Raw genomic sequence first — 14,847 nt, forward strand, 5'->3', positions numbered from 1 at the left:
TGACTAATAAATTTACCTGGTGTAATGAAGGCGGTTTCCCATGGTGCAAGGCAGTGTGTGAATTGGCGCAAGGCGGAGTACAGTGCACTAGCGCAGGGATGGAGATACATGGTGCTATCTTACTACTTATGGTGCTGTTCTGTGCTCTATATTTTATGAAATGCAGCACAGCAAGTTTTATTGCTGCTCTAAATCACAGGAATACTTGGTACATTTGGTGCAGACAGTCTTGAAATTCCACATCAAGTATGAGAACATTTTGCTGAATATGGGTTTGCTATGCTAAACATTTTTCAATGTATGACATAAATTGCTTGAAATGTTATAAGGCTTTGCAATAAAAACAGATTGTCAAAGTGAAGTTTAAAAAAAGTTAAATCTTTGCAACATTTTATGACGAGTAGTACAAACCACTGCAATAGTCAATCGATTAATATAAGTAACAAAGCCGACAGTTTTTAGCACATTTCCTTTACCACTGTTTTAACAGACTGCAATGCTTCTCTGCTTTTATTGAGGCTAATGTCAGGAAATTGTGAGATTCAGACTTAACTGCTAATTTTGTGTTTATTCTACAAATCGTGAAAAGCTGGCTGGTCTGTCTAGTATGGCCACTGGAATTGGCCACGTCTTTAGCCTAACTCGTAATCAAAGCTTAAGCGCATGTGTGTTTACACTCTAAAGATTTGGAAAGGTACTGAGTTAGGGTTTGCATATTGAGTTAGTGCATTGAAAATAATGTTCTATTAATGGCAATGGTCGCCATCTGTGGAAATGTAACTGTTTTTGGGGTTAATTCCTCCTTTCGTTTCAAGAGAGGAATCTTGTCTAGGAGTATCAGTCTACCAAAGATAATGCCAGAGAGGCTGATGTTCTAATGAATCACTTTCTCTCCAATGCCTTCGATGTGCTTTCTAGTTAGCGACTCAGTGAATTATTGTAATTAAGTTCAAGTTTGTTTCAGTTAATAAAGACCATAACAATTTTGCATTTTAAAACAATAAAATATTAGTTAATAGCATTATGAAATAATACATCCTAAAAGTGCTGCCAATCATTTTCCCCTAGGATTACATGATTACTGCTACGGTAAATTGTTGTAATTCCTACCCTTTTTCAGTTTTGCACAGTTTTTTTCCTCCTCCTTTGTTTAGGTTTCTCTATTTTCTGATTTAAAACTTTTTGTATCTCTATATTTTAATGTTTATACTTCTCTCTTTACATTTGGCAGGTTCACCTTCAGCGTAAGATTGGGTGAAAAGACTTTTCCAGCTGTAACCGCTAATAGCAAAAAACTAGCAAAACAGCGGGCAGCTGAAGTTGCTGTGATGAAACTCTCTGAAGAGGGCACATTAAAAGTTCCGGAAGTGGTATGTGCCATGTTGTTTCTGTGCTTCCATTAGAAGTCATAGAATCATAACTGTTTTTTTTTGTCAATCTCCTTAATCTCATCCACAGCATCTTAGATTTCTCGGCCTCATAGATAACCTCCAAGTATACACAAATCTCCACAAACTCCTATATATTGGTAATCTCCTTCAACTATTCCTGATGCCCCTGGTGGCCTCTAAGCCACCAGCTTACACTGTAATATGAACATGATGGTGACAAAACGGTTCACTGTTTCTTTAGGTGCCACAGCCAAAACCGCCGGCGGAGAACAACACTTCAAAAGAGGTAGCATCTGAGGTGCCCACACTTAGCCCTGAAGAGCTTAATGCTGCTAAGTCAGCTCATGTTGGTGATCTCATCAAATACCTTAATGCGAATCCTGTCAGTGGACTGCTAGAGTATTCTCGTGCCAACGGCTTTGCTGCTGAATTCAAACTTGTGGACCAGTCTGGACCTCCCCATGATCCAAAGTAAGTCTAAATGTAAGAAGCGTTAAGTAGTGCTTTCTGCAGTGCCACAACCTGGCTGTCCCAGTAGGCTTCTGGTATACGTATTGAACCAGGTGCATTTGGAAATACCAGTGTTAACAGTAGCCTCAAATGGCTTCAGTAGTTTTTCTCTAAATCCAAAAGCGTTGTTTTGGTCTCTGTTTGCATGTTTCAAATACCTTTCAAGCCACAAACTCTAAACGTGCATTGCTCCTTACCTCCGACAATAGAGTAGACCCCCCCAAAAACCCTAAAGGTGGTAGAGTGTTATCGACCAATTTTCATGAATTTGATTGCTGTCCTTAATCTGGTTAAAACAGATGTGCACTGATCACTTGTTTCTTAATATTCTCATGGTAGAAATTTACTTTGTATATAATCGTTAATTGCCTTTGGGCCATTTTGCTGTTTTCTCTAACTGAATTAATGCACTCTGAATCTGGAACTATGCTGAAAACGTGCTCCCTGATTTTTGATCAGTGTTATGGATGTTTAGTGACTGATCAACTACATAAGATTTGTATGCAGTTGAATGCAATACAATAAGCAAATGTTTTTAGTACTTGGCCTCAAATGAACGTAATTGCTATCTGCACTGGACATTTGCACTAATTTTGAACCACAGTTTACACATACATTCACTCTAATCCGAACGGATGACACCATTTGTCCACACATCATACTTTTATATGGATCCAGTAGCATCACAAGTATCACCTCCGAATGCTCTTGTCCTTCAGGTTCGTTTTTCAAGCAAAGGTGGGAGGGCGCTGGTTTCCTGCTGTCACTGCACACAGCAAAAAGCAGGCAAAGCAGGAAGCAGCTGATGCCGCGCTCCGTGTGCTGATTGGTGAGGCAGAAAAAGCAGAGAGGACTGGAGAGCTTCCTTCACAGGTAATGAGCTGCCTTCGTTTTTTTGTCTGTTGGCACTGATGGCCTACGGAAACGACCATGTGCATGCCACCTGTAGTTCTCAAGCTGCAGGAAATGTACACATGTAACCATGCTCATTTGTAGAACAGTGGAAGCGGTGCTACGGATGTGAAACAGAATGTTTTATATTTGTCTCTACTGATTAGCACAAGTGTTGACTAATTATTGAGTATTGCATATATGGGACACATGTCCTCTCATATATACAGATTGCACATATTAATGCTACTTGATAGTATTTTACTCCAGTTCTGTGTGTGTAAAAACGTTTGATTACACAGTGCCCACGGCCACTTCAAGCGGTGGCTCGTTTTTTTGGGTGTGGAACACGGGTTTAATATTGTAAAGCAAGTCTCCTAGTCCAGGGAAGCAAAACACGAGCACAGTCCATTTATTTGGTAGCTGCGGAGCTATCAAATTCACCCCATTTCACTATATGTATGTGTATATATGTATGTGAGCAAAAAATGAAGTACGGAGCACTGGGTGGTTCCCAAATTTTAGAGCCGAGAGCAGCTCCTTTGTATGGAACACTACACTAGCGACGTTGTTTTTCTAGCCAAGATTTATGCATAGAATTAGCAAATGCCATCCACACCAAGCTGAAATGTAATGAAAATATTTTACTGTTCCAGGCATAGAATTAGGACTTTGGATTGGTAAATACCTCCAAAGCCTGACGAAAGTAACCCCGGACACCTGCATTGCTCTTATTGGAGCTCGTCTGAGAGATCTAGCTTTGCCCAGACACAAGGGAGCAACCAATTTAAGTAATCACAATGCCCTGTCTGGCTTACAGTGGCAAAAAAATTATGCAAAAAGAAAGCAGGGAACCATGGGTAGTTCACAAGGTTTAGGTGGAGAGCTGCGCCTTTGTGGCATTTTTTTACCACACCAACACTCCAAATCTGCTAGTCTTATATGTCTGTTTTTCTAGCAAAGATTTTAAGCATAGCATGAGGATTATAACATCTATTGCTCTGAAACGGATCTGTCCACTGAGCATACATTGTGCTGTACATTTACTTTTTTTAACTGGTAAGATTTATTGATCTTTGGAAATTAAAAGTCCAACGCTAGAAATGTGTTCACCGTAAGCAAAGCCCAGTCAAACCGCATTAATCCAGTTTGCAACACAGGTGTTGCTGCTTAAGAGAATTTGAGGAAGTTCTGGTGTTCCTCTGCATCTTTACTCTTGAGTAAACGGGCATCATCCTCCAGCAGACACAAAGTACCATCTCTGCTCTATGCAACCATGTATAGGATGGGCTAATTTGCAGTAAAAAATGTCTGGGGGGAGGGGGTAAAGTGGAGAGCGGAGAAAGACCAGCTTCCACAAAACATCTGAGTTTTAGATTTGCCATCGACAAAGCGCACTACCAGTTCACAGCCCTGTTCTTCGGACTAAAAATCTGCACCAAGGGTCTTCACAAAATGCCTCGCAGCTGGAGTGGCGCATCTACGGAGGGAGGGGATTCATGTATACTCCTACCTCGACGACTGGCTGATACAGGCAAGTTCCTACAAACAATGCCTACTACATGCAAAGTGTGTCACACAGACGCTGACAGAACTGGGATTCTCAATACACTGGGGAAATCCTCAATGGAACCAGAACAGGTGAAGATCTTCCTGGGCGCACAGATCAACACCATTCAGAGGAAGGTGTTCCCCAGCGAGGAGGTAGCGATTATGGCTTCTGGTGTGATTGGTTGCTGGACTGGTTGTGGGACTAAGAGTAGGGTTATGCTTTCTGTTGGAAGTAGGGACAAGGGCTTCCTGTGCCATTTGTTGCTTGGACTGGTTGTGGAACTACTGGTAGGGCTAGGGCCTCTATTGTACGTAGAGATTAGGGTCCTTGAACTGATTGGGTGCTTGGACTAGGGCTAAGATTGGCTGTAAGGTCCTGGTCTCCTATTGGTTCTAGATTTTTAGGGCTAGTGTTGTGAATGGATAGTGTTAGGGCTAGGGTTCCCTTTGGCTGACTGGGTCACCTGATTACTAGGGCTATAAAAGGCCAGTCTTAGGGCGTCTCAGCTAAGGGTGGAGAGGACAAGGGCAGTTGCCTGTTTGAGCCTGTTCGAGACTGACCAGGGCCAGCAATGCTGCCCAATATACATACCTCCATTATACATCTATATACTTTCAATGTACTTATGGATCTATATATTTATCACTTTCTTCTAATTTAGCATTTCCAATGCACATCCCTATTTCTCAGCCTATACTTCTCTCAATATATCCTCTACACCCACTCTCATTTAACGGCAAACCCCACACAACTACTATGATCCCCAAAATAACCCTCTCCTACTCTACCCCTCCTTGCATCATCTTACACCTCTTACTATACCGATCTCCCAAAACAAACCTTTCTAAACTCTTCCCTCTTTTCTACCCCTCCCCAACCCTTCTCAATCTAAATAACTGACTAACCTATCCACCACTAAAATTACTTTCATGTTTCACCATACTAATCCAACACTAATCCTGATGTTTTCCAGAGTAGTGTGCTACTTGCGCTTCAAAACCCCATCAGGCTTAGCAAGCTCTATATAAATACAAACCTCTTTCCCTTCACTATCCCGCCACCTACCCTTCTCTACCCAAATAACTGAATAACCTATCCACTACTCAAATTTCTTCATATTTTACTATTCTAATCTTCAACACCAATCCTTTGAGCTCCGGAGTGGCGTGCTACTCACCCGAAAAGCTCTTCAACATCCATCAGGGGTAACAAGTGCTATATGAATGCAAACCTTTCTTCCCCTTTTATCCCTCCGCTATCCTTCTCACTCCAAATAACTGACTAATATCCACCACTGATATTACTTTCATATTTCACCATATTCACCACTAATCCTTTATGGGCTTCCTGAATAGCAAGTTTCAACACCCCATCAGGGGTAACAAGCGCTATATAAATACAAACCTTTTTTAGGTTTCTCCTGGCCGTAGCACTGCGAAGCAGTGCTCAGCCCAGTCGGAATCTTATGATCCTACAGTATGGGGCTTTGTCCCGCCTCTGTCTTCCATTGGCTAGCTCCATAAATGGAGGCTATCCATTGGAAGAGATTGGCTGTCAATCACTATTTCCCCGTCGGAACGCGATTTGGGGGCGTTTCCGTGTCTTTTTTTAAGTCCCGCCCTCTCCTCTTCCCATTGGCTGGAATTTTACCTTCCAGCCAATGGGAAGGGGAGAGCACGAAAAACACGCCCCCGAATCTGCCGGCCCGGGACACCCCCGTGACGTCATTCCCCGGGCCGCGCTGTGATTGGCTGCCGGCCCGGGACCTGACTTGTTTTTTTACCTAGCACATTTCATCAGTTGAAATTGGTCTCTCTGGAATCAAAGGACAGTATCCTACAAAACCCCCTGCTGACTTTTATATAGGCTGTTTTATTACTCTTTAAGCAGCTCGCTGTAACCTTGTCAAATTTAAAGAGCGTTACTTGAAGTGGCCGAGGATATAAACGAATCAGTAGAGAGTCCTTGCAGCGGGGTGCGGGTGTCCACACGAGCTAGACAGCACTGCAGAGACGTCTCCCCACTTCCTTCAGCTGTCTGCAAGTCTCGCCCGGAAGCGGCGGCTCTGGAGCTGGAAGCTGTTGGCGGCTGCGGTGCACGCTGGGAGTTTGGCACGGGAGTTTTTGTGGCTGGATCGGAGTCCCACTGTGAATGAAGCGAACAAGCGAACACTGCGAGTCTGACTGCCGCCCACTGACAGAGGGGGCCTTAAGCTAAGGCACGAGACCACGCACACTAGCGGAGGCACGAGACCTGACATAGACTCTTAGAGGGGAGACCGAGCTGCCGGCACAAAGTGGCAAGTAGCTCAGCTCCAGCAGCATGTCCCTTCTGAAGATCCCACCCCGCTGGCTCAACTGCCCCCGCCGGGGGCAGCCCGTAGCAGGTACTGGAGGGATAATAATAATAATAATAATAATCCACATTTGTAAAGCGCACAATCACCCGTAAGGGTCTCTAGGCGCTGGGGGCCGTCGGGAAGTTTAAGCAAGCTATTGCCCAGAGTCACATAGTGCTGGGCTAACCTGGCTCCAGAGCCGGGGATCGAACCGTGATCCCCAGATTCCAGTGTTGGCATGCAGGCAGGACATTCCAAGAGTCTGATGCCCTGTTGTCTTTGCATGTGCGGTTTGTCATGTTTCTTGGGTGATTTAAATGTTCAGTTGTTCCCTTCTGCAGTTACCAGGATAATAGATCACTGTGCGTTTTCTACTTTGCTCTGCGAAGTTACCCCTTTTTGTCACGCACGACTCAATTAAACAGAGCTGTTGCGTTATCCACGAGTACCTTGGATAGTAGGACTCGTATCTTCGTTTCTGTTGCAGCTATTGGCTGTACGTTCCAATATGCTACTACTGCTGATTAACAAAAGACTGTCACGCGTCATAGAACTACTTGGCATCTGTGGTGCCTGTTGGTCTCAAGCTCTCACTTTTTATCATCTTAATTTTAAGTTTGCTGGAAACTAACAGTCCGCATTCTCTACAGCTTCGTGTTCAGAGCATCTTTATTTGACTAGAGGTCACCAAAATATTACACTAGAGAACACATTGCATCTTGGACTAAGGATTCGGGTGTCTGTTACCTTACTTCAAAATATTTTGAAGGGGTGAATTGGGGATTGTTTATGTAAACAAACCAACAATACATTTATAAATAGCATTCATTCGCATTTACATTACAAACGCACTACTTACTATCAAATCTTTGTTAAAAGGAACAAGTATGGATTTCAGGGGGGTTCAGAAACTAGTGATGGACGAGGCGAAACATAGCTCAAATTATCAATGCATTTTTCATATCTGTCGTGTATAGTCTTGCATCAACCATCTTTGAATTCTCCTGGGTGACAGGTCAAAGATCTGATTGGACCCTTTCATGACATTATATTGACAAGTTTGGTCCATAGCTTCTATGTATGGAGTTATCTTTGCATTCAACTATTAGACGCTGGCGTGTCCAGAAATTGCCCTTTGACTGCTTCAATCATATTGCACGAAGCTTTTGTAATCTGAAGTGGTTCACTCTTTCTTTAGAGTCTTATTCGTCAGAGCTGTTATGGCCAGTAAGACTTTTGAATACAGTGGCTTCTTATTTGCATAGGATTTTCATTTGGTAAATGGCTGAATTAAACTGTTTTGTTTCTCAGAGTTTGCCTAGTTTAAAATATTGTTTTTCGGAATGCAGATCTTTGTGATTTGAATACCCCACACCCCCACCGCAGGATCCTATCAGATTTGTTTTGGTTGTAAGGTTTATATTTTCCACACGTTAAATCGCGGGATATTTTCCCTGAAGCCTTTTGCTGATAACTACCTCCTCTGAGGGACAGCTGGCAAAGAGCTGCCAATTTGTCAGTCATTTAAATAAAGTGGGTGATTGAGTAAACTCATGCTCCTGATTTACGTGTGATCTGCACTTACACCTTCGAATTCAGGTAAGGCCAACTCGGCCTGTCATCCTTCCGATGTCATTATGCCGTAGTAACTCCTGCTGTCTGATACGCTTATACGCGAGAAACTGTTGCGTTAAGGGGACAAGTTATCAGTGTGTGGGGGCTCTCTGTGTGGCTGTGTGTCTGTGGGGGGGTGCAAATCCAATAGGTCTCGCATTTGCGAGGGATTAAGCTATTGACGTAAATGGCAATGCCATTTATTTATCTTCTTTCAAAACCAACACATAAATAAAAATGTTGTCATTTACAATGCTAATAGCTCTAACTTTGGCAAAGGCGAGACCGTTGCATTGTAAATGCTTGTTCCTCTATCCTTCTGCTATCATTACAAACTCAAATAACTGACTAACCTATCCACCACTTAAAATGTACTTGCATGTTTCACTATACTAATTCCACACTAATCCTCTGTGTCCTGAGTAGCGTGCTACCCACTGAAAAAGCGCTTTGAAGCCTCGTCAGGGGTAGTAAACGCTATATAAATGCAATTACAATACAATACCGGAAGGAGCAAGCTCTGACAGTGAGGGCAGCGAGCAAGCTCATGGAGATGATGGCGTCTTGCAAACACCTAGACCCCAATATACGACTCCACATTAGACCATTCCAGGAATGTCTGCAACAACAATGGTTACAAGCTACAGGGAATTTGGTAGATCTAGTGGTTGTAACGCATGCAGTGCAAGAGGAGATATCGTGGTGGAACAAAGAGAACATAAGGGGGAAGCCTTTAACACCACCAACCCCAACAGTGACCATCACCACAGACGCATCCCAGATGGGATGGGGAGCACACATGAACCAGCTCAAGGTGAGGGGTCCCTGGACTCCCAACAGATGCTATCAGACACATCAACTACCTGGAACTAAAGACTGTTCCTTGCCCTGAAAGCCTTCCAGAAACAACTGTACAGGCAGAGAGTGTTGATACAGAGCAACAACGCAACAACACCACAACGATGTTCTACATCAACAAACAGGGAGGAACACAGTAGCGCTATCCAACCTAGCGCAGGAAGTATGGAGATGGGCCATCCCACTAGGAATAGACCTCCTGGCAAGGACAATGTGGAGGCAGACAAGCTCAGCTGACAGATATCAGCATCCCACGAGTGGTAGCTCAATCCACAGGAAATGCAAAAGCTATTCCAGAAGTGGGGGACCCCAAAAATAGACCTGTTTGCAACACGCCAGAATGCAAAATGCCAATACTTCGCATCCAGACAGCCAGGGGAACAATTCCAGGGAAATGCCCTATGGATAAGCTGGTTGAAGACATTTGCCTACGCTCCCCCCCCCCCCCCCCCCCCCCCCCCCCCCGATACCACTGATGCATAGAGTGCTCAGCAAATGCAGAACCAGCAACATGACACTGACTCTGGTAGCACCACAGTGGGCCAGACAGTCCTGGTTCTCACAAATAGTGGAGATTGCGCAGGGCCCACCTCACAAGTTCGCAAGAAGAAAAGACTTGCTCTCCATGCAAAACGGGGAGGTGCTTCACCCAGAGCCAGAGAGCCTCTGCCTAGCAGCCTGGCTCCTGATGACGTAGAATTTGTGCACCTAAAACTCCCAGAGAGCACACTACGGGTGCTGTGGGAGGCAAGGAGGCCTACCACACGGAGGTGCTATGTAGCAAAATGGAAACGGTTCACACAGTGGTGCATCACAGAAAAGCTACACAAGAAAATCACCAAGGAATCAATAGTGCTAAAATATTTAACACACTTGCTAAAAACAAACCTAATCTGTACCTCGCTGAGAGTACAACTTGCAGCGATAGTCTACACAAGAGGAGACACTGGACAAAGCTGCTTTATATCCCAGGTGGTAAAGAGATTCCTGGAAGGGGCTAAAAGAATCGCCCCCCAAAAAGGATGCCTCCGCCGGCATGGAACCTTAATATAGTTCTAACAGAGCTTATGAAAGCACCTTTTGAACCCATCCACAAGGCCTCACTACTGATGCTCAGAATAAAGACAGCCTTTTTGGTAGCAATCACCTCGCTACGCAGGGTAAGCGAACTGCAAGCGCTAACACTACAAGAACCCTACATTCAAATTCACAGCGACAGGGTGGTAATGAGAACAGACCCACACTTTATGCCAAAGGTGGTGTCAAGGTTCCACATAAACCAAACAATACAGACAGCAAGTTTCTTTCAGAAACAATCCACAAGCTCGGAGAGAGCACTGCACACTCTGAATGCTTGAAGGGCAGTAATGCATTGCATTGAAAGAACTAAAGATCACAGGAAAACAAAGCAGTTCTTTGTGTCCTTTGCAAGCCGTTTCCTGGGAAGACCAGTAACAAAAGGCACCATCGCACAAACTATCCAATCCTGTCACAAGCAGGCAGGACAAGAACTACTAGGAGGGGCACAAGCCTACTCTACCAGAAAAAAAGGAGCAACAATAGCCTTCCTGGCAAACACACCCATCCAAGACATCTGCCTGGCGGCAACATGGGTTTCAGTGCACACGTTCACTAAGCACTACTGTGTGGATATACAGATGAACAAGGAAGCACAAGTAGGATAAAGAGTGCTTCAACATATATTCAACAACCAATGCTAGAAAGTCTATGCACAGCATAGTGAATCCAGAAAGATTCACGCTGCAAAACGAATAGTTTCTTACCTGTCTGTGTAGATTTGCAGCTTGAAGACTTTCTGGATTCACTAGCTAACTCACCCACCTCCGCCAGAAAGATGAGACCGGAGGAAAGACAAATAATATATATATGTGTAATTATAACATATATGTTCGAGGCATATGGGCTGCAGATGGTACATTTATGAATAGATCGCCATCTGGTGTTGGGCTCGGATGATTGCACTTGTTTTTCTTCTGAAGAAGTCTTTGTCGTCATAGATGACTCCTCCTCTTGGTGTTAGTGCGCATGGGCATCGGCTCCAGATTGTTTTTTTCCGCCATCGGGTTCGGATGAGGATCGAAGCGCTCCGGACCGACTTCGATAAAGAAGGCTATATTCGGCGCGTAACCCTTTCCAATTCGACGGTATTGTTATCGAACGCGACTTCACTTCCATACCGACGCGTTTCGAAGGACGACTACGAGAAAATCGACGTAGTCCAGCCCGGGGTCCATGGAAAGGACTCCATTTAAAAAATGTCCAACGTGTGGTGCTAAGTTCCCACACAAGGACCTACACGAGGTGTGCAACCTCTGCTTGTCCCCTGAACACGAATCCAGGGACTGTGAGGCCTGTGCAGCGTTCTCTTCAAAATCGACGATTAGAAACCGTCGAGCCCGAAGACACGAGGTATCGAGAATGCAGTCACAAGCAATCCCGGAGCTGTTTGAGGACCAGCACCCAGAAGAGGAGGAAGAAGAGGCCGACGAGGCGGGGTCTGAAGCGGACGAGTCCGACGTCGAGGAAATCGACGTCCAACAAACCGTGAGTGACGACGTCCCTTTACCAAAGAACAGACCCCGCACGGTGTCGACCCCGCCTTCGAGCCCGGTCAGACAACCGAAAAAAGTTTCCGACGCCCCGCCTTCGAGCCCGGCAACGAAACCGAAACACTCGGTCTCCCATCATGGCGGCTCCGATAAACGGACCACATCGACACCGAAGCTCCAAGTCAAGGAAAGCTCGAAGTCGAAGCAGTCCATGTCGACACCGAAACATGTTTCGACGTCGAAAACACCCTCGACACCGGGGACATCTTCGATACCGAAGACATCGGATCCGAATAAAATCTCGGTGCCGAAAATACAAATGGACAGTCAGAAGAAAAAACACCTTTCGGACCCGAAAACTGCGGTACCGACACAGGAATACAAGACCGATTCTAAACAAAAGACTCTGTTTATTGATCCAAAAACTGGCAAGGTAGTCACAGAACTACCTAAAAAGAGGAAGAATGAACATTCGGACGACAAAACTCATCCGAAGAAGAGAACAATGGGGACAAATACAACTCCTCCCCCTTCTCCAAAACCTAGACACACACCATCTTCTCCTCTTCCTCACAATAGACCAAATATTCCTCCCACACGACCATCTACACCTACAACAGATGTAGAGAGCGACACAGGGGAGGGGGAACATCCTGGGGATGATGAAGACACAATCCCAGAGGAGGCAGACCCATGGGAAGAGTACAATGTAGGGTCAGATAACGATAACGACCCTGAATTGTATCCTTCAAAACCCTCACCTCCTGATGATAATACTGGGTTTGCGCAACTCATTAATAACGCAGCAACATATCACAAGGTAGAACTACACGCAGAACCTCAAATAGAGGATTTCTTATTAGAAACACTACCTACTGCACAAAGGACATCAGGAACACTACCAATGCTTAAGGGCCTTCTCAGTCACACATCAGAGATATTCAAAGACCCAGTGAGGGCTAGGGTACTGAACCCAAGAATCGATAAGAAATATAGGGCAGCTCCAAAAGACCCAATATACATTAAAGGACAAATTCCTCTAGACTCACTAGTGGTCACAAACGCTCGTAAGAGAGCAAACTCTTTATCTACAGGAGAAGCTCCACCTCCTGACAAAGAGTCTAAGCTAATAGATGCCTCTGGCAAGAGAGTAGCATCTCAAGCGGCAAACAGCTGGCGCATAGCTAATACGCAAGCACTACTTGCAAGATATGACAGAGCGCATTATGATGAGTTAGAAAAACTCATCACACATCTCCCTAAAGAACATCAAAAGAGGGCAGATCAACTCATACAAGAAGGGAAGTTAATTACTAACACTTCAATAAAGTGCGCCCTAGACGCGGCAGACACTGCAGCAAGATCTACAAACACAAGCATCATGTTAAGGAGACATGCATGGCTCAGGGTATCGGGGTTCAAACAAGAGGTACAAACATCGTTACTGAACCAACCCTTTGATGGGAAAACACTTTTCGGCACAGGGACAGATGAGGCCTTAGAAAAGATGAAAAAAGATACCGAAACGGCTAAATCAATGGGAGCATTGCAACAGCCAACACAAAGAGGTTCCTTTCGTAGGTCCACCTATAGAGGAGGATCCAAAAATACAGGTACAAGCCAGCAACAAACCTCTTTTACACCTACATCACCCAGAGGTAATTCTAGAGGTGGCTACAGAGGTAACAACAACAACGGTAGAGGTTGCGGAAACAACAACCGCAACTCTCCAACCCCAAAGCAGTGACTTCATACAGCTCCCCCCCGACCATATAACACCGGTCGGGGGACGCCTATCACAGTTCCTACCTGTCTGGGAAAACATCACATCAGACAGGTGGGTGAGACAAATTATCCAACATGGTTATTGCCTGGAACTCACATCTACCCCACCAAACATCCCCCCCCAAACAGCGTCCAATGAAACAAGATCACCTGACACTATTAAAGCAGGAAGTACTATCCCTACTAGGAAAGCATGCCATAGAGAAGGTTCCACAGCACCAACAAGGAACAGGAGTGTTCGAGGCATGTGGGCTGCTAAATTCATATCTTAGCATTAGATCGCCGCCTAGTGTTGGGCTCGGATGATCGCACATTGTTGTCCTGGAAGAGTCTTCGAAGTATCCTGAGATAGGTGGCTCCTCCCCTGGACTACAGTGCGCATGGGCATCGGCTCCATCCCCAGATTGTTTTTTTCCGCCATTGGGTTCGGATGTGGTCTCGACGTCTTACTGTCGGAACCTAGAAAAACTAACTTTTAGCGGCCAAAAGGCCTCGATTTTCTTGCGTCGGTATTGTCTGCGCACGGTCTCGAGTCTTCCGTCTCTTGGAGCCGGAATAAGCGGAGTTTTCTTCGCTCTCGGAACTTTGAGGCCTTCTCATCGCGACACGACTGCAAAACTTTTCAGACATGGAGCGGAGCCCGTTTAAGTACTGCCCGCTCTGTGGGTCCAAGTACCAACACATCGATCTACACCCCGTGTGTAACAAATGCCTTTCGCCTGACCACGACGACGGCAAGTGCAAGTTGTGTGCACAGTTCCGCTCGAAGAAGACTCTCAAGCTTCGGCGCGCGGTGCGCATGGAAGCTAAACAAGCGGCCCCGGATCCGGAGAACATCTTCGGCGACCAGGACGAAGAGGACCAGGGTCATCATCTCCAAATCTCCCCACCCGAGACGGAGGTCGAGGCGGATCCGGGAGACGACGACGGAGTCGCGGGTCAAGGCCTTGAATACGTCGACGAGGTAGGAGACGACGATGAGATTTATGGGGCCGCGGCAGACAGCTCTGGGGACGAGCTCTGCCCCGAAGGTTACGAGGATACCGACCGGGACACGGGATCGCCTGTCGGCCTTACCCAAGACCCGTTGCCGCAAGCCACAGCCCCGCCTTCGGGCCCGGCCACGGACTTACTTGCTGAGCAGACTGTTTCGAAACCGAAACCATCGGGATCGACAACACCTAAAATGGCCGACCCGCAAACGAAAACGAAACTTAAGGACTCGAGTGTCCCTAAGATGGCTGCCGTGCCGGTGCAAACGACGGTGCCCGCTACCCCATCGACTCCGTCGACCTCCGGTCCGCAGAAGTCGAAGAAGTCCGTCGATTCCGATGCTGC

The 14,847-nt window shown here is 45.7% G+C and overlaps 1 protein-coding gene across 4 annotated transcripts in view; it reads left to right on the forward strand.

Moving 5' to 3' along the window:
* Window positions 1–14,847, forward strand: part of ADAR (adenosine deaminase RNA specific) — a 196,540-nt gene that overhangs the window by 45,910 nt on the left and 135,783 nt on the right. For all 4 annotated transcript variants that reach the window (XM_078670228.1, XM_078670229.1, XM_078670226.1 and 1 more), the window contains exons 5-7: window positions 1,232–1,370; window positions 1,633–1,862; window positions 2,621–2,774. In XM_078670228.1, coding sequence (XP_078526354.1) covers window positions 1,232–1,370; window positions 1,633–1,862; window positions 2,621–2,774 — 523 coding nt within the window. The remainder of the gene's footprint in view (window positions 1–1,231; window positions 1,371–1,632; window positions 1,863–2,620; window positions 2,775–14,847) is intronic.

Source organism: Lissotriton helveticus, chromosome 12 (genome assembly GCF_964261635.1).
Source record: "Lissotriton helveticus chromosome 12, aLisHel1.1, whole genome shotgun sequence".
Taxonomy (NCBI): domain Eukaryota; kingdom Metazoa; phylum Chordata; class Amphibia; order Caudata; family Salamandridae; genus Lissotriton; species Lissotriton helveticus.